Source organism: Corvus moneduloides, chromosome 2, assembly GCF_009650955.1.
Source record: "Corvus moneduloides isolate bCorMon1 chromosome 2, bCorMon1.pri, whole genome shotgun sequence".
In the NCBI taxonomy this organism is placed as follows: Eukaryota; Metazoa; Chordata; class Aves; order Passeriformes; family Corvidae; genus Corvus; species Corvus moneduloides.
The window spans coordinates 119,476,334-119,494,201 of NC_045477.1; the positions used below are offsets into that span (position 1 = coordinate 119,476,334).

Sequence of the window (17,868 nt, forward strand, 5' to 3'; positions counted from 1 at the left end):
CAGTCTCTAATTACTCATTATTTGGCTTGAGCACAGTAATTACTCCTATTAAAGAAGAAAAGACAAAACTGTTTCCATAGTGGCTGACATTTTAAACTGCATTTTGAGAATGCTTGATAGCAGCACAGACTCTGCTTTCTCCCCTCCAAAAGGCAAAAAAGATTTCCCTCACACTCTTCCACCCCCAGAGAAATTGAGAGGAAATTTGCCTAAATTGTTCAAAGAAGCCCTTAACATAAACTAACAGTCACACTCAGCATATTACACATTAACTAAATTAGAGTATTTCAGTGTATTATTTTAGAGTATCTGGTGGTACCTAACTACAATACTTTTATAACCTTGAATAAATGAGATTTTCTTCTCTGTTGATGATTACAGGACAAAAAGGCGCCTCTGTGTAGAACTCAACACATGCTAGCTCACCCACTTGGGTGGTTACAAAGGAAAAAAACCTGGGATTAGATCAAATTCCTCATAAAATTGTAAAGTACAGCTTGAAAAGGGCCCCTGGAAGTTACCTAGACCAGGATCCTACTCAGAACAGGACTGTCAGGATCAACAGATCAGTTCTGCTGCAGATTTTATTTATCCAGCCAGGCCTTGTAAAACCCTGAGGATGGGGACCTGTTTCAGTGCTGTACCACCCTCCTGGTGAAGAAAAAACTCCTCATGTCCAGTTCCTGAATGTCCCTGGTGAACATTGCTCTATGTTATGTAATTTCACCTTCACCTACCTTGGCTTGCATTCAACTTAGGGCCTACCGAAACTTTCCCACAGGGCTTTTTTTTTTTTTCTTCCTTATTTTTTTTTCCTTTGTTTGGGTTGGAAGGGACCTTAAACATTATCTAGTTTTAACCCCCTGCCATGGGCAGGGAACTTTCCATTAGACCAGGTTGTTCAAAGCCCCATCCAACCCGGCCTTGAACATTTCCAGGCTGCTTCAGTGAAACCAACTTGTTGATCTGAATATCCTGTCTCAAGAAGGGACCTGATCCAAAAACCTGTCCTAGTCATCCTGTAAACAGTCGTTTATCAATGGGCAACTTGAAATTATTTGTCTAAGTCTTAAAGGGTTTCATGTAATGAGGAAAAGGCATATTTCCTGCTACAATGGAGTATCTTCCTGCAGCAGTCTATCTAACTTTCCTCACTCTTGGTACATCCTGGAGAATTACAACAGTCCAAGGAATATTGTGGGATAAGCCAGTTCTCATCTCTAGCCAAATCTGAAAAGTAACCAGGAAGTTCAATGAAATAAAGGTTTTTAGTCCTGTTCCCTTAATTATTCTATTCATCAAGTACAGCTTTAACACCTTATAAAAGCACGGATTTAACTTAATGTTCACTCTAACAAAGCAAAGGTCATTGCAAAGCCACACCAAACTGTCTTTAACATTTCTCCATTTCTGAAGATTCAAGCCATCAGCAATTCAGTTTAATTTATGCCCACGAACAGCCTGGAAGGCTCCAAATAAATGGGATGAATGTAGTTGCTGTGGAGGGCATGGCTGGCCTCCACGGGAAGCCAGTTCGGCAGCTCAATCCCTCACCCTGCACCAAGGCGCTCCACTCGCAGCCGTGGCTCTCTGATGAAAGTGCTGTTAAATATGGAAACCACAAGCCGTGAAGAAGTGAGACTCAGCAGAACTGGAACATCCAGTGAAATGTCATCTGCCCCATGTGAGTGGAACCTGACAACTCCATGCATCTTGTCCCGGCCAGTCAGATGATTCCTCAGGAAGCCGAGTTCCTGTGATGCTGGGTTAGACATATGCAGAAAACGTGGACGAAGAGACAAGGAGGAAATATCTTGGAGCACCAGCTGGGTGTAATCACGTGTCCAAGCTCATGTAAATTCCAATGGTAGTTCTGTTCAGCAAGCTCAGTTCTTCCTCTCTGGCAGAGCTACGTGAAGTGGTCAAACTATGCTTGCAGGTAGCAATATTAACACCGAGGTGTTACTATGCTTCCCCGACTATTTTCCTCAACAAAGAAGGGCTGTCAGAGCAGTTCTTATGCACAGCAGCTGCCTCGTGTCCCCTGCTGACCACACGTGGCCAATATGTTCTGTTAAATGCCCCCTCCTCCCCCCACTGATGGCTGCAGCGGGACAGGGACAGGAGGCAGCTCCACACTTGCTCCCGCTGCAGTCAGGAGGCACCAGGAAGAATGAAAGGCAGTGAAACCTGGCCTGCATTGTTTGTCCAGTTACACTCTCCTGCCAGATACATTCATGAAGTGTCTTTCATCACTGCATGGCACCTCACAGGGGTGTCCATTAAGCAACTCTCACCAATATCGAGATTTTCTTTGGGAACGAGCTAAAACCTGACAAGTCTGAGCCTGTTAACAATGTAGAGATCAAAAAAACAAGCTTTAAAATTGCCCTAGAGCTGCAACTCAGCCAGCCAGTTCTCTCTTCCTCCTCTCTATTACCTGATTGCATTAAGCACTCCAGTCCTAACTACCTTCACCCTCTCTAAGAGCTTAAAGAAGCACTGTCAGTTCCAGTCCTTTTCTCATGCAAACCTCAGGTGAGACCATGTTTTTCAGGGCACAGACCACTCCTGTTTGGGACAGAGACCTGCATATGGGTGCACATCCTTCCCCTCCTCTCCCACTTGGATGTTCTTGTCATGTTAAAGCAATGTCTGAACAACAAGGAGAAGAAACCCCAAAATTTTTGGATTTAGCTACCCTTGGTAAGAAAAGAATAATCATGAAAGTTACCCAGCACAGTAAAATCAGCCAAAAATTACGAGCTCTTTTATATCTCCTCAGCAGCTAGTTAAAAAATTAATGGCTTTCTGCTTACACTGAGAAAAGTATTTGTTTAGAACTAACACAAACACTGCAAGTCTAAATGTGAGTCCAATTTTCACCTCAGCTCTTTCTTTGCAAATTTCTGAGGGGCTGAACAGGCTCAATTTACATGAAGAGAAAAGTGTGAGTAAGGCACTTCACTGCACACTGCAAGAGTGGGTTGAAGAATCCATTTATGCCCAGCTTTGAGCAGGAACTAGCCCAAAATGAAGCTGCATTATAAGCAGGGACTCATTTGATGTAACTGTTGGGGAAACTGCACACACAGACAGATGTTCCAGAAAGACCATCTCTGTGAGAGGGAAGAACCCAGCACAGATACCCAGAGCTGAGGCTGATTCACTTCATGCCAAAAGATGTTGCAATACAGTTGGGGTGGTTTTTTTTGTTGTTTTTGTTTTTGTTTTTTGTTTTTTTCCTTCCTTTGAAATGTGAATGGCTCGGAACTTCTTCAAAATACACCCTTCACACTGCGGGAGTCACCACGCTTTTCCCCAACAGATAAGTGGCAAAGGTGTTTCTCTGAGTTTCCTCACTCAAGTCCTGAGATATGTTTCTCTTACCTGCACAGGGGCTCACTGCAAAGCCCACTCTCCTATGGGCTCTGTCAAAGATGACATAGAATCCTTCCATGACTGTAGCACCAATGACCAGAGCGTTCGTGGAGGAGGAGATGCCGAATCGGTAGCACTGCAAATTATCTCCTATCACAAGGATGGGTTGAATATAAAGCTGTTAAAAAGAAAATTTAAAAAAAGAAAAATAAATTAAAAAAAGGAAGCCAGAGTGTAAAAAGCAACACCTCACAGCAGGTAGAAGTTCAGACTTCTTCGTTTTTATAGTTCAAGCACACAAATCCCACTGGAAATAGAGAATGGATTGGGGCAAACAGATTTCTGTACATGATTTAAAACCAGTCAAAACTGACAGGCAGGTAAGAGGTAAAGCTTGTGGATTCTAAGATAAAGTTGAACACAGTCAGTCACGGCATGCAGGTCAGCAGCAAATTCTCGAGATTCTCACTATTTACCATATTTTCCATAAGGAAAGGATGGCTGAGGAAGAACTTGGGATATGAACTCAAATTAGAGAATAATTTAGTTATTAAAAAAACTACTAGGATGGAGTTGATTCAGAGAGCATTCAGTGTCAGCTTCAAGGTTCTAGATCTTACAAATTCAAGTCACATTTCACCCCCTGTCTCCCCGAGGAAGATGAACGATTGCCAAGCTACATGATCAATACAGAAAAAGCTTATCATAAGGCTGTACTATATTTCAAGTTAAAATGTACTTAATAGGTTCATTCTTTCCTTTGCTCCTGCCTGTCCCTTGAGGTAAAAGAATGTATTAATAATGTTGGAGGATACCAGCCTGTAGTGCACCTTATACTGGGAGGAGAAGACAGAGAAGAAAAACAAAAGTGGCACATTATATTCTAAAAGTTGGGATGGAATATTAATAAAAGATAAACCAAGTGAGTTACAGAAACTGGTGAAGAGCTCACAAAGGGTCATTGCCAAGATTTTCATATTCAGAAGAAGTGCTCCAACTCAAAATGCCTGGAGAAACAAATCAATTCCCTTCGCAAAATGAGAAGATCAAAACGAGCAGAGACATTCTGTATTGACATCTGATGTGGCCAAAGCTCATGAAAACAAAACAATAACTTGCCTATTTTTCCCAGCAAATTGAAAAAAAAAAAATTCCCAACTAGATGGACTGCACTGAGAGGGAAATTGTGCTTTGTGCTTTTCCTTTTTGCTTTTAGGTTTGACAAGTTTGTTATTTTCCCTACTTAAAAATTGATTTTTAAAATTTGATTAAAAAAGGTTTCCCTGGCATACAATAAGCCAGTCCCCTATTACTGCTAAAAATAGCTCCTGTTTTTTAAGAGCTGTATAATGTGCTTTACAATAGTAAAAATAAATGCACAGATGAATAAACAAAGAAGGTTGAGACCTGTGGTAGGATAGAGATCCGAAACGACCTACTGGAGTTTTCATCCCTCAGGTAAATGGAGAGTTTGGGAAATAAGGACCAGGGTTTTTCAGTTCTATCCCAGCATGCAAGCTGTGAACCAGTCCAGAAACCGGAAGAGAATTCTTGTATCTGTAAAACAAACCAAGCAAACAAAATTACACTTACAGATTACAGACATTTTGATAGATTTTTGTAAATGATCACTGTCACTTGGATACTTCTTTCACTCCCATGGAGAAATTCAAGCATGAACACAAATCTCAGCTGCTTCTTTAAGGACCAAAGCAAAAACCCAAGCCCCAACACCCAAAGTGAGGTGTGTCATAACCCATCATGACTTGGGAGAAGGGGGAAGAGGCAAAAGCCAGTTTAGCTCTCCCTTCCCCCTCTGTTTGTGTCTCACTGTTTCCACTGCTGCAGAGAACATGTGTGGTGCCACAGAGCCAAAGCATCACTGGGATTTCACTGCCTCCCTACCTCCTCTCTGACCAAACACCAACGTTTTGAAGCAGCATGTTACATTTTATAAAATACACAAACCAAAATACAATCCACGTGAATATGTAATGAGGTCCTCCCTGCTCCTCATGCACCTACAGCTTCTTACTCAGCTTCAGAGTTTTGAAGCCAAGGGCTAAGCCAAAAATCTCCTGGCTTCTAAGGGAACGAAGGTTTGCTGGAATGGAAAAGAACACATCCCTCTGTCTCTTTTGCTGCCCTGTCACTCCCTACCAGTATAACCTGACATGCTTTTGAAATAAAATTGATTAACAGCACTTAATATATCCATGGAACTAACAAAACAAAAAGCAAACTCCTACAGAGCTTGTTTGGCTAAGACAAACATCTTGCTCAATGCTCCTGCTCCCTGAAGTTGACCTGCTGCCAGATCTGAGCAAAAACCTTCCTTGTTTCACTGCATTACTTTGGCTGCTGGTTCTTGTTCCCCCACAAAGCAGCATTCAAGGGAGGAGCTTGATCTGAGGCTGCCCAGCCAAAGCCTCCCATCTGGGTGAAGAAAAAGATGGAATCCAGCCTCTGCACTGTCCTCATTTGTATTTATCTGTGATATTGATTATTCTGTAAGCATCAGCTCATTCATTAATATATGGCATTTTACTGCTGACAGGCACTCGCCACACACCTGCCTGTGAAGTGTTTGTTGGGGCTGCACAGAGACATTTTCCTATTTCCAAGTGCTCTGCTCTGTTCTTGGGCCAACAAGCACAGACTCATGTGAACAAGGAGATTTACCACCACAAACAGGCCTTTTACCCGTAACTCTCAGCACAGGCTGAAGTGCATCCCTTGGCAAGGGGCAGAACACTCTTCCCTCACAGCTAAGTCCCAGGCCAGACCTGCTGAGAAATACACTTCTTCTCTCTCTCCATTTTGTCTTGAAAAGCAGATCTGAGAAAAATCACAAGATACCACCCAGACAGGTCAGGCCAAGCCTGTGAAGTGCTCTGTTTTAAGTGCCTGCTTTAATTTCCCACAAAGATTGCTTAATGCACTGCACTTCTTTCCCTTCCTTCTGCATGCTGCAGCAATGCACTGGGGAGATGTGAGTGCATGATACCCAAAAGGCTATTAAAACAAAGATTTTAGGATTATCTGAGCCTTCCTTTGTTCAACTTTTTAACTTAGCATTGTATTAATGCTGTCCTGACTTCAGCTCAGTGAGGTGTAGTTGCTGCCTGGCTCATCTCTGCTCATCTGCCAAAATCACCACCCTGCAACACCAAACTACATCTTAACAGCTGCTCCCTAAAAGACTTCAGTCCACAGAAGTAAGGTTTAAAAAACCATCTGCACCACTAAAGAGCACAGAGCTCACAGCCTTGTTTCTTAACGGAGCTGAATACAGGGATGTGTCACACACAGTTAACCCAGCGTACCTGAGGGGGAAATAACTTCTGGCTGGGATGCTCATAACAAGCTATGAGGAGCAGGAACTTGTTAACCTGGCTCGCCTGTGGTCAGAAAAGTGTGTCTGACTACAGCAGATGATTTTTTTTTCAGTGGTACATCTCCTGCCAGAAGCACAGAGCCGCAGTACAATTGCTGAAAATACCCGTTTTCCTGACATTGCTCCTACACAGCTGGAATCCCATCCTTGCACCCTGTAACTACTTTCTTATTTAGCAGGCTATCTCCTTTGTTTAGAGCTGTCAAAGTAAATTTTGGGGTGTGTGGAGGGAAAGGGGTACAGCAGGCAGGTCCTTGAGATTAAAAAGAACTCCGAAAAAAAGCTACTGTATGCATTTTCTGTAGGAACAGAAGAAAAACCATTAAGCAGAGTGAATGGTTCCCCTCTAACACCTTAGTGATCTGTCCACTATTTCCTTGTCAGGTAAAAGGCCCCAGTTCAAATGTCCTGACCAACATCAGAGAGGAGTGTGGACCACTGTGACCCACTTCCCAGGAGGATTCCTTATCCACAGAGTGACGTTACAAGAGCCCTTGGGGTGGCTTCTTTCAATTCCACCCCCATGGACTGAACTTGTTCCAGTCAACACTTAAGGGTTGTGCAATAGAGAAGAACTTGTACCTGGTACATTTATTTCAGATACTGGACATCTGCAGGCAGAGAAGAACACTTCATGCCACATCTCTGCTCTCAATCAAGTAGGGAAAAGGATCTCAATCTTGAATTGTCAGCACACAGGCAAATGCTCTGTCTTTGGGGCAGCTGCTTACTGTGTTTCCTGTGATTTGCATCAACAGCCACTGTCTGACTGTGAATCCATGACAAAAATACCAAGTTTGTTCACACTGAAATAGCTGGTATTTATTCTTCCTCTTTAACCTTCTTGGTGCTTTTCCTTGTATTGAACAAAAATTTATGAATAGTTTTTATTAACCAGAAAATGCTGCTTCAGCCACTCTACATACAGAGAACTCCACCATCCCCATGCCCTACTTCTAAAGCCCACTCTATTTCCAAAGAAAGATGCTTTTGAACATAAATAATTCAATAATGAAGGTCAAAAGCAGCTTTATTGATATGAATAATCCTAATGAATGGCATTTATTCTAGACAGCAGTAAGAATTACACTTGGAAAGGAACTGCTTGCAGCAGCAGGTTCTCCTACTTTACAAACACTCTGTTTTGAATGAAATGACTGATTTTTGCACTCTTAATACTTTGACTCAGAGCAACAGGGATTATGTCCTGTGTTTCTGAAATGCTTAGAATAAAATACTCCATCTCTGACCTATTTCTGATGCATTTCCATACACACACTTCTTGTCTGCATTTGGCCCCCCCCTTTTCCCTCCTCCCTTTTTTTTTCACCTCTTCCTTTCCATCAAAGGCCATCAGTCATTTCTGCCTTATTAACAGGGCTAGACCAAGGAAGATTCTGCTCCCCTCAGGTGAAAAACCCACGACTTGCAAGGCAGGCAGCAGAGATGACACTCCTTTCAAAGACCCTGTGATCGTTTCCCAGGAATTTCACATTTTTGAGCAGGTTTCATGGTGTTATCTTACCAGGGACGTGCGAGCTATTGCCTGCACCACAGCACTGAAGACTTTCTCTGGCAGTCGAAGGAGAGTGGTTCCACTGTCTACTATGGCTTTATCAGCATTGTACTGGGGAGGGGAGAAGAAAAAAGGAGAGAAGTTGCACGCTGTAGTCACTGTAATGCACATCCCACTGTCTCCTAACCAGAACAAAGCTGCTCCTTTTTGGCAGCTGCCTTCCCAGAACTGCATGTCACACTTGTCAGCAGCTCTCTCCAGCTGATAGCTTCAATTCCAATGAAATCTGAGAGCAAAAAAAGCAAGATACTATCAGCCCAGACGCAAGAGTGGGTTTATCTGCACCAGTCAGGAAATTACTGTGTCACCACAGCTGGTGCAAATGGTCACACTGCTGTAAAAAAGTGAAGTCTGGCCCCTCTCAGAGGGGGCAAAAGCACTTTATTATTCAGTAGAGAGGTGCTGAACATCCTGATGCAGCTTCCTGAATCAAGGTCTATGCTAGCATGGGTACAACTCTAGTTTAAACACAGCAGCCTCTTTTAATGGCAGGCATATCTAATGTAAGAATAGTCAGAAAAAAATTAGGCCTTATTACATGTCTGTACTGGCTCAAGAGTACAAATGCTACACCTTCATCCCTTGACTGCTGAAAACTGCTAAAACACAAACAAAAGCAAGAAACTTGAAATTTCAGTCTTGCTGCCTTAAAATCTGCACCACTCCCCCCAGCAAACAATGCTCTTATTATTAAAACTTCAACCCTCAAATTAAGAGATTTCAGCAAACTTGAGATATGGTCCATGAAATAGAAACTTTTTAAAGGGTAAATCCTTTTTCATGAACTCTTTAAAAACTATGATTAATTGTGGGGAGAAAAAAAAAGGCAAGCAGCAGTGGCAGCTATTTGCATTAACTACTTTTGCTGCCAGCTTAGGCAGCAGGATTAATATAACTGAGCTGTGACATGTTTATGGCATAATCATAAGACACAGGATGATATACAGCCTAAGCTACTTAGGAAGAGGTCAAATAGCAAGTGAATTTAAAATACACTGATTTAGATGTTATCAAGTCACATGGAGTCCCTTTAGTGCAGTGATGAAAATAAAACACACCAAAAAAGTAAGAAAAAGTAACTCTGATGGTGATTTCTACATTTCTTTTTGAAAGAGCTGCTGTAGGGCTGCCATACAGAGCTGACAGAAAAGCAAACAGGAAACCATTTATTACACACTTGGAAATACTGTTAAAGAGTGGAGAGAAATACCATGGCAGTTTGCAGTTCATTTTAACAGATTTGTACCACAAAATACACAATCACTGGCATCCTGGAATGCCACCCTTGGAAAAAAATAGTTAAAGAAGGTCGACCATTAATACAAAACTGTGCAAAAATCTGGGTGTAGTGGGATTGTTCACACTGGGGCTAAGCACCTGGTTTTGCCTTCTTGGCTTTCCTGGTTAATATTTACCAGTGCAAAGTGCACTTTTGGCAGCTCAGGACTTCTCCCAGCCCCGGCTGCCAGGCTCAGGGCCACTGCTGTGGTGTAGCTCTGGACAGATTCCCAGCATTGAAGCAAGGGAACAACTTTTCCCTGGCAAGGAAAGGAGCAGTCCCTGGTGAAGGCTGCAAAAAAATGTTCCATTTCCTAGAAAACAACGGAGAGGAGACAACAACATAGCTCCTCATCCTAGAGTGAATCATGCATCCTCTGCAAGCTCCTAACCAGCCAAAATTTAATTGTACTACTCCCATGTTACTGCTCTTCCTCTAAATTTCTGTGGGAAGGTCTCCTTTGATCCGGGAAGGTTTGATCCTTCTGCACCAGTGAAAGCAACCCCTGGCTCAGAAGAGAGCAACAATTACAGGAAACTTTCCTAACACACCACTAAATTTTTCAGTGAGTTGTTTTCTGGCAACAGCATGTATTAAACCACTGAAGGGCTCCCCTTCAAAAACATGTTGACTGTTTTTTAAGGCAAGAAAGAAAAGCAAACATTTGTTTTAAAGGACCAGTGGTTTTGCTTTCCTAACAGCACAATAGAGGCATTTAAATAGACCTTGTTTTGCTTATTGAGTTGAAAGATGCTGCGACTAATTTTAAATAATTTATATGGGATTATGATTTCAATATTTTGCATGGAAATATAATATTTATGCACATGTAATATTGTAATAATGAATTTCACTTAATTTATATGAACTGTAAAAACTTTAAACTTATCATGTCCCATTGATCTCCAACTAAGAGCATGAGCGTAAAATGAAATTAGGATGCCTAAAGAAATTGGGGCATAAAAATTACAGAACCAAAATCAAAACATGAATAGCAACAAGCAATAGTAAGAAAGAGATAAAACACACACATACACATATATACTCCACAAAAAAAAAAAAAAAAAGAAATGGCTTTGGAATAAAAATTGCAACAGCACGGTCTCATTAGACCGATCCAGATACAGCAGAACATTATTCCTAATAAAAACAGAAAGCTTATCCATCAGGAATAATAACTGCCAACCACAGGAGAGCAAAAGTTGATTGCAAAAATATAAAATCGAAAAGGAGGCATAGGATGAGAACTTGATGAAGCAACCCAGGATGACACCTGTGCACTGCCACCGTGAACTGTGAGCTTAGACAGCTCTACAGGGGTCAGTCCAAAATCACCCACTGCCTTTGTTAGACCAGAATTGCTTTAATTTAATTCTCAGGAGACTGCGGAGCACATCTGCTTGCCAAGACAAAACTGATCAATCAGGGGTTTTTTCTCAGCCAAACTTGCATTTTATAGAGACAGGAACACAGAAGAGCCAATACCTCCCTGCAGTCCAGTTCGAGGTTCTGTCCCCCGACCTCCAGTTTGAGGATTTCAACCTGGTAATACCACTCCTCTTTGATGGGTGTGTACCAGATATCCCCCGTGTACAGACTTGGCTCAATTCCACCCAGGACCTAAGGGAGAGGAGAAAAGAAGTCACATACTTTAAATTCCCAAATGTTCACTTTTGGGGCAAGTACACGCAGAAAGGGGATACTTAGTTGTGATACCCAGGGGCATCAAAATTTTAATTTAGCATCATTCGTAAGGATTTTACTGTCAAGTTCTCTGTCAGTAATAGAGCAGTATGAAACATCTAGACATTAAACAAACTGTCCTTCAAACAGAATTCCCATACTGGGCCAAATCAGCAGCATCTTCATCTACAACCTCACACTGATTCTGTTGTGAAAACTCCACTGTTGAAAATCAACACAGTGTCTTCAGTGGTTAAATCTAGGTAATGTATAAAAATGGGACAGAATATTGAACTTACACGTGGAAAACTTGCTTTATCAGATCAGAAAAGCTTTAACACTGTCCAAGAACATTTCATTTTTTCTTACACACAAAATGGAATCCCATCCTGTCACTGCTATCACTATTAGCTTCCATCAAAACCTAGGCTGAGGATGGCTGGGAGCATTTGTGGACCCTCAGACTCTGAACTGAACATAAGCAAATTCTCTCTTGGTCTTCAATTATATGAATAACATTTACAATATGCTAATTCTCTTGAAAACGAGTATTTGTGATCAGCTCCTGTGCTGAGATGCTTATTTCAGCATCATTTGGGAAAGTCATTCCATCTCCCAGTTCCAGATACATAATGGCCGATTCATGGTCCCACTACAGCTGATGGAAAGACTTTCCAGAATAACAACAAGCAGGAGATCTGATCTACAGATTTCTCCCTTTAATATGTTGTCGACAAAAAAAGAAAAGCCCCTTGATTCCTCTCCCCCTTTTCACATCATGTACCAAAAAAAAAAATTACTGGAGCATTTTGATGAGATTGAACAAATTTATCAGCTGAATAAGGGACTACTCAGTTTGAGAAATATAGCAGAATCTGCCCTGAGGAAACACCACAACATTCATGTTTTCCTTTGTTGAAAGATGAAAAGTTTACTCAAACTTGAGAGAAAAAAAAGAATCGAGAATGAAAATAAATAACACTCGAATTTTGCCTAAGGGTTTAATTTTCTTTCAAAAAAAAAAGATAGAAAGCATATTTAAAATATGAAAATATATTTAAACACTAAATTTGGCAGAAGTAGGGGATAGTCAAAGAAAAGAGGGAGAGAGATGAACAAAGATACATCTTCCCTCTCCTATTGACAGATACCCACAAGACTACCTCCGTTGGTACCACTTCCAGAAACAGGGAGTCCAGCACCACACATCTGCAGGGAGAAAATGTTGGGGATCTTTGCCTGCCTCACAAGGGAATCAAAGAATGTCTCCACAGAACTCGAAGGCTTGAAGGTGTTGAAAAACAAAACAAACAAACAAAAAAGAATTGCAGGGTTCATTAGAAAGTTTCTCTGCAGAAATCAGCAAATCATTCAAACAAGACCACTTTTCATGAGTAAATTGAATTTCTGACAACCAACTGATGAAAATTCTAGACATAAGTCATTAAAACCTCAGTATCTGTCATTTTTCTGTTTCTGTTGTTTTTAAAACATTTTTACTCTTGACCACTGTCAGTGCTGCCGCCACCAAATCCCTAAAACACAAGAGTAATTTTCAATTGCAGTTTTCAAACTCAAACACCAGTTTCAGACAGAAGCTCTCACTGATAATTTCTGTCTGGAAGAAGCTTTGTGTTATTAGAACACTAAAATGTAACTTGTCTTTCACACCTTTCCATAGTTAAAAAGCAGAATTTTAAAGTCAGGATTTTCAGTTTTTCAACACTACTGAATTCTAATGAACTTTGAATTCAGTGGCCCTTGTTTCCTCTCTTTTCTTTTGCAGAACTTCATGTCCAAGCACACTCTCTTCAGCTGGTTACTGGCCAACAGGCTCTTCCCTACGCTGCAGGTCCTGTTTTCCTTTGCTATCACTGGAGTGCTGCAACTTCCCTGTAATTCACATTTCTGTGCACGAAGGTCTCATGATGGGCAGAGCCCCTGGCTCCCTCCAAGGGGCCAGGTGCTCTCACTACACAAACCCAGAGCAGCCTCAGAAGCCAACAACCCCTAAGTCCTTGGAAGAAGAGAAGAACAAATGCCCTGAGTACTCTGTTTGCCCAAGCCAGGGTTTGAGAAGAAGCTCTTCTCTTCCTGCTGACAGTCCATGAAGTCAATAAATACAACGCTCACGCAACTCTGGAGTAAAGCAGAGTCGTCAGGCGGAGTTGAATTGTTTGTTCTGTCTGCGTAGAACTCACTTTGAAAATTGTAACTATGTAGCGTTCCAATCACATTTTCAGTTTTCCATTTACGGTTATGCATTTTGGACTAAAAATTTCAGGTTTTAATTGAATCTTCTACCTGAATTTCCTACCTCCAGAGGAGCAGGATGTGCTTGGTTCTATGTTCCTGAAAACACTGTAGCTAATATTCATTCTGAAATTATCCATCCACCTCAGCTTTTACTTGATGAATGGACAATCTCCTAGAATGAACTGCCAAGGGCTTTGCCTTGGACCAGTCTTGAGAAATGTCATCAGAGCTCCAACACCTCCCTCCACACACATGCCAACACCACTCTGATACTACGAGCTCTGTAAAAATGTATTCATTCCAGAGGAGCTAAAATCAGCATTTTCAGCACCAGAAAAGCCAAAATCCTCACATGGGACTGTGGTACCATCACAACCCAATTTACTCTTTCTGGAACAAAGACAGAAGATCTGTAGGAAAGAGTGGCTGGAAGGGTGGAGTCTAATGCTGACAGATCATCTGCTGGCTTTATTTTAATAGATTTCTGTTTACTGTCCTTGTGGAAGACAATCAGTGGGGAAGGGATGGTTTACCTTGGCTAAGGCATCGTAGGCAAGACCAAGGATCCCGTGCCATTTAACCCCTGGCAGGAAGAAATTCTCTGACTCGAGGATAGTGGCAATGTTGATGGTGTAGCTGCCATAGAGTCCTTTGGGCATGGTAATGACATCTGTGCCCAGCACTCCAGTCCAGCTGCCTTGGCTGTACTTCACTGTGACTTCAATCCCTTCAGATCTGTATGTGCTTGACCTTTAAAAGGAAAGGATACACTCATGCACGAGCTGTTCATTTACAATGCAAGGCAACAGAATATATTTGAGCTCAATTTTTCCCAGAGAGGGGAAAAAAATAAAGTGTGTAAAATATATATTCATACTGTTTGTAAAAGCAGTAAAAAGCAGAAATTAAACCCAAAACTCAAGGCCCCATTTTTATGCAGAAGCCATCAATAACTCAAATCTTCACAATGTGTGTTTAAAAAAAAAAATGATCTAAGGTATTATGTCACCTAGTGCAGTGTCCCTGGCTCAGACTGGTCCATCACAATAGGAGCAACACTTTTAACTGGAGAAGGAATGCATTAGATGGCACTAGGAAATGAAAAGCTGCTGAATTCAAATCTAAAATTGAAATGCCAAGCTAACTAAATAGCTGTAGACTAATACCTCATTAATATTCTTAAAAGGCCCATTTTGGGTAAATTGGAATATTATTGTGAGTATCAACAGCAAGACAGAGGTTTCCTAAATCTGCAGGCTGGCCTATCTATGACCAAGTAATAGACTTGGATATTATTAACAAAAGATTCACTGACTTGGAGGAGGAAAGGAACTGATTTTTTCTAGACCAGGGAAGCAAAGGAAAAGAAGCAGTTAAGTATGGCAAGCAAAGGAAGGAACAGAATCCTGTTTAAAAGGCTTAACAAAAACATTAGTAAAAGCTTCAACAGATTTTTCATTTTAAAGACCTGTAATCTGTAAGTATTGTAATCATATTCCACCCACAGCTCTGCTGAAGAGCTACAAAATTTCTAGATCCCTTACAATTTATTTTGGAGCCACTCCTTGGCATACAGCTTCCCCTTTTGAACAGACCAGACTCAGTGCATCTGAAGAGACTTTTCACAGCAATCCAGCTTTAATCTAACAGCCACGTGAAGTGGCTTCACAGCCCCTGTGCCTGAGCTTGCCAGCATGAATTTGGTGTGATTTTCATTATTATGAGGAACAACCTTCAGATGGCAACATGGACAAGCCCCGTAATTCAAACACTTTATCCTGAGGGACACTTTGGCCATATGGATCATGCAACTGACTCCTCCTAGCTGAGGGAGGGAGGAAGGAATAAGGAAGGAATAAGAGGCCAGGTTCTAACCCTAAGAAGTTCTGGATACTCCCAAGACCTAACCCTTCAAGGGTTAACATCCAAGGCAGCAGAAATACATGAGATAATATTCAAAAAGGCAGGAGTTCCAGAGAATTACCTGTATCTGATAATTTCCACTGCTACTGTGTAATTCTGCATTTGTATGACACTTACACAAAGGGACATCTCAGCTCAGGCAGGATCTTCAGAACACCGCTGTGACACTGGCAGTACATTTTATAAATCAAAATAGAGTCTGAATAATTAGTGGCATAAGAGAAGCTGGGGGGCAGGAAATGAAAGGGAGAATACAGGGTTCTTCATGTAGAAAAGTGTCAGGCTGGGCAGCAGAAGAGGAAACATCTGAAATCAGAGAGAAAATTGAGTGCTGGGAGAATAAAGCGAAGCAAATCTGCAAATACAAGCAGTGCATGACTAGAACAGCAGCAGCACATGGCTCTTCTTCCATAAGCAGGAAGAGCCTGATGGATCAAGCTGTGGACCAGGACACAGAAAGACTGGATTCATTTTCCAGCACAGCTGGTGACCTTTCTTGTGGAAAGGCACGGCAAGTCCCTTCCTCACCATTTGTGCCTCAGCTTCCCCACCTGTAGAAATGGATATGAAGACACTCATCTTATTTGTAAAGCTCACAAATGTCATATTGAAGAGAAGACTTTATTATTTCCTTCAAGGAGTAAAATTGCTAACGTGGGAAGGGATCCCGCATAAACCTTGTAGCAGTAAATTATATTTTGTTCTGCAAAACCACCTCCTGCCCCATCTTCTTGCCTGTAATCAGCCAATCTGAGTTTTTTCACCTTTCCACCTCGCTGATCTAAAGCAAGAAAACTTTAGAGGTCAAAACTAGAGACTTATTGTAATTCATGGGCAGAGGGTTTTAAAACAAACACACAGCACAGAAAAGAAAATTATAAACAAGCTGTTTTGGCTGTGATGAGAAAAGAAGAAATTCACATCTTCCAGCAGGACAAAGTGTATCTTAGCCAGAGGCAACGAATAAGGTCTCCTAGATCGTGGTGCTGTAGTGACCCTACTCCCTCCTCCCTCTCCTTCCCATTTCTATCTTCTCTCCAAAGCACCCACCAGAAACCTGGTCCTCAAACCTCAAATGGATCTCAAGCCTCAGCTGAGCAAACTAGCAATGGGGTAATTTTCTCTTGCAGAGTTAATCCTCATTACCAGCACACAGCACAGAACAAAACGCAACCAAAATGTTATTTCTTATGTCACGAACCCTTTGCAGCAAGCTCAACACGGCAACAGCAAATCCACCACCTGCAGTAACACCAACCTCCAAACAACTTTAAGACAAAGCAAACATGAAAATACAGCAGAAATTATTGATTTCTAACCAAGAAGTCCCATTTAATCTGCAGGGTTCCCACAACAAGTTTATAATTCACCCCAAACCACCAGCTGTACAGTGCACACAACCAACGCCACAGGATCACACTGCAAAAGCAGCAGGTTTTTTTGTTTGCTGGTATATAACTTATTGTATTACCTCAATTTATTGCCTATATTTCTCTTACCTCCCTATCTCTTGGAAAGATCAACACTTGAGCAGCTTGCTTTTGAACCTTCAGATGGTGAGGCAGTAGTACTCACACTGAAAAAAATGAATACTGTTCCTGAATAGTGAAAGCCCTGAGCATGTCATATTTACATATTGCTGCAGAGCCATTACTGATCACTTGGGTTCAAGTGTAAAAATCCCTCTGTATGTCTGTTTAAGTAGCTCTTTTATCTTAAGTAGAGTACTCAACAAAACTACTTGTTATTTTGAATGGTGTGAGAAACAAACACTGTGATTTCTTTTCAGTTCAGGACAAATTTTGCAAAACCTTTTACATTGTGGTGACTTAGCGTGATTATCACAGCAAACTCAAAACTTTTCACAGCAAAGGTTTGTCAGAGCCACTCAAAAGCCAAGTTGTGAAAGAGTTCATGGCAACAGCTTTACTCGCCTTGTACAGAAAGAGCCAGGCAATTGAACAGCAGGATTATATCACATAGATTATATGATACACAACATCATTTAACAGGTTAGTTCTAGAATTGCTCCAGGAGGGCTCTTCCTGAAAAACACACTCTTCAGGTCCTTTGAAACAGAGATAATGCCTTTCCCATGCACCCCCCTCTATTTCAGTCAAAATAGAATCATGCATTCAATTTCTGATTTTGATCATCTGAATAAAATTAAACTAAGAGTGTGGCATCAGGAAATTAAGACCCATCACTCTCTCCAACACAACATGAATATTCTAATAAGCACACATCTATAACTCATAACCCATTAATTTAACAAATTACTAATCTTTCTTTCCCCTTGTCTTCAACTTGCAGTTTAAGACGTCGGAAGCACTCCATGACAATATAGGGAAAAACTGCAGGAGTGATTACCAG

At 41.4% G+C, this 17,868-nt stretch overlaps 1 protein-coding gene across 2 annotated transcripts in view; it reads right to left on the bottom strand.

The window, feature by feature from the left end:
* BACE2 (beta-secretase 2) overlaps positions 1 to 17,868 on the bottom strand; it is a 54,544-nt gene that overhangs the window by 8,141 nt on the left and 28,535 nt on the right. For both annotated transcript variants that reach the window (XM_032101082.1, XM_032101081.1), the window contains exons 3-8: positions 14,106 to 14,322; positions 12,472 to 12,600; positions 11,119 to 11,253; positions 8,304 to 8,405; positions 4,789 to 4,938; positions 3,391 to 3,559 (exon numbers count right to left, since the gene is read on the bottom strand). In XM_032101082.1, the coding sequence (XP_031956973.1) occupies positions 3,391 to 3,559; positions 4,789 to 4,938; positions 8,304 to 8,405; positions 11,119 to 11,253; positions 12,472 to 12,600; positions 14,106 to 14,322 (902 nt within the window). The remainder of the gene's footprint in view (positions 1 to 3,390; positions 3,560 to 4,788; positions 4,939 to 8,303; positions 8,406 to 11,118; positions 11,254 to 12,471; positions 12,601 to 14,105; positions 14,323 to 17,868) is intronic.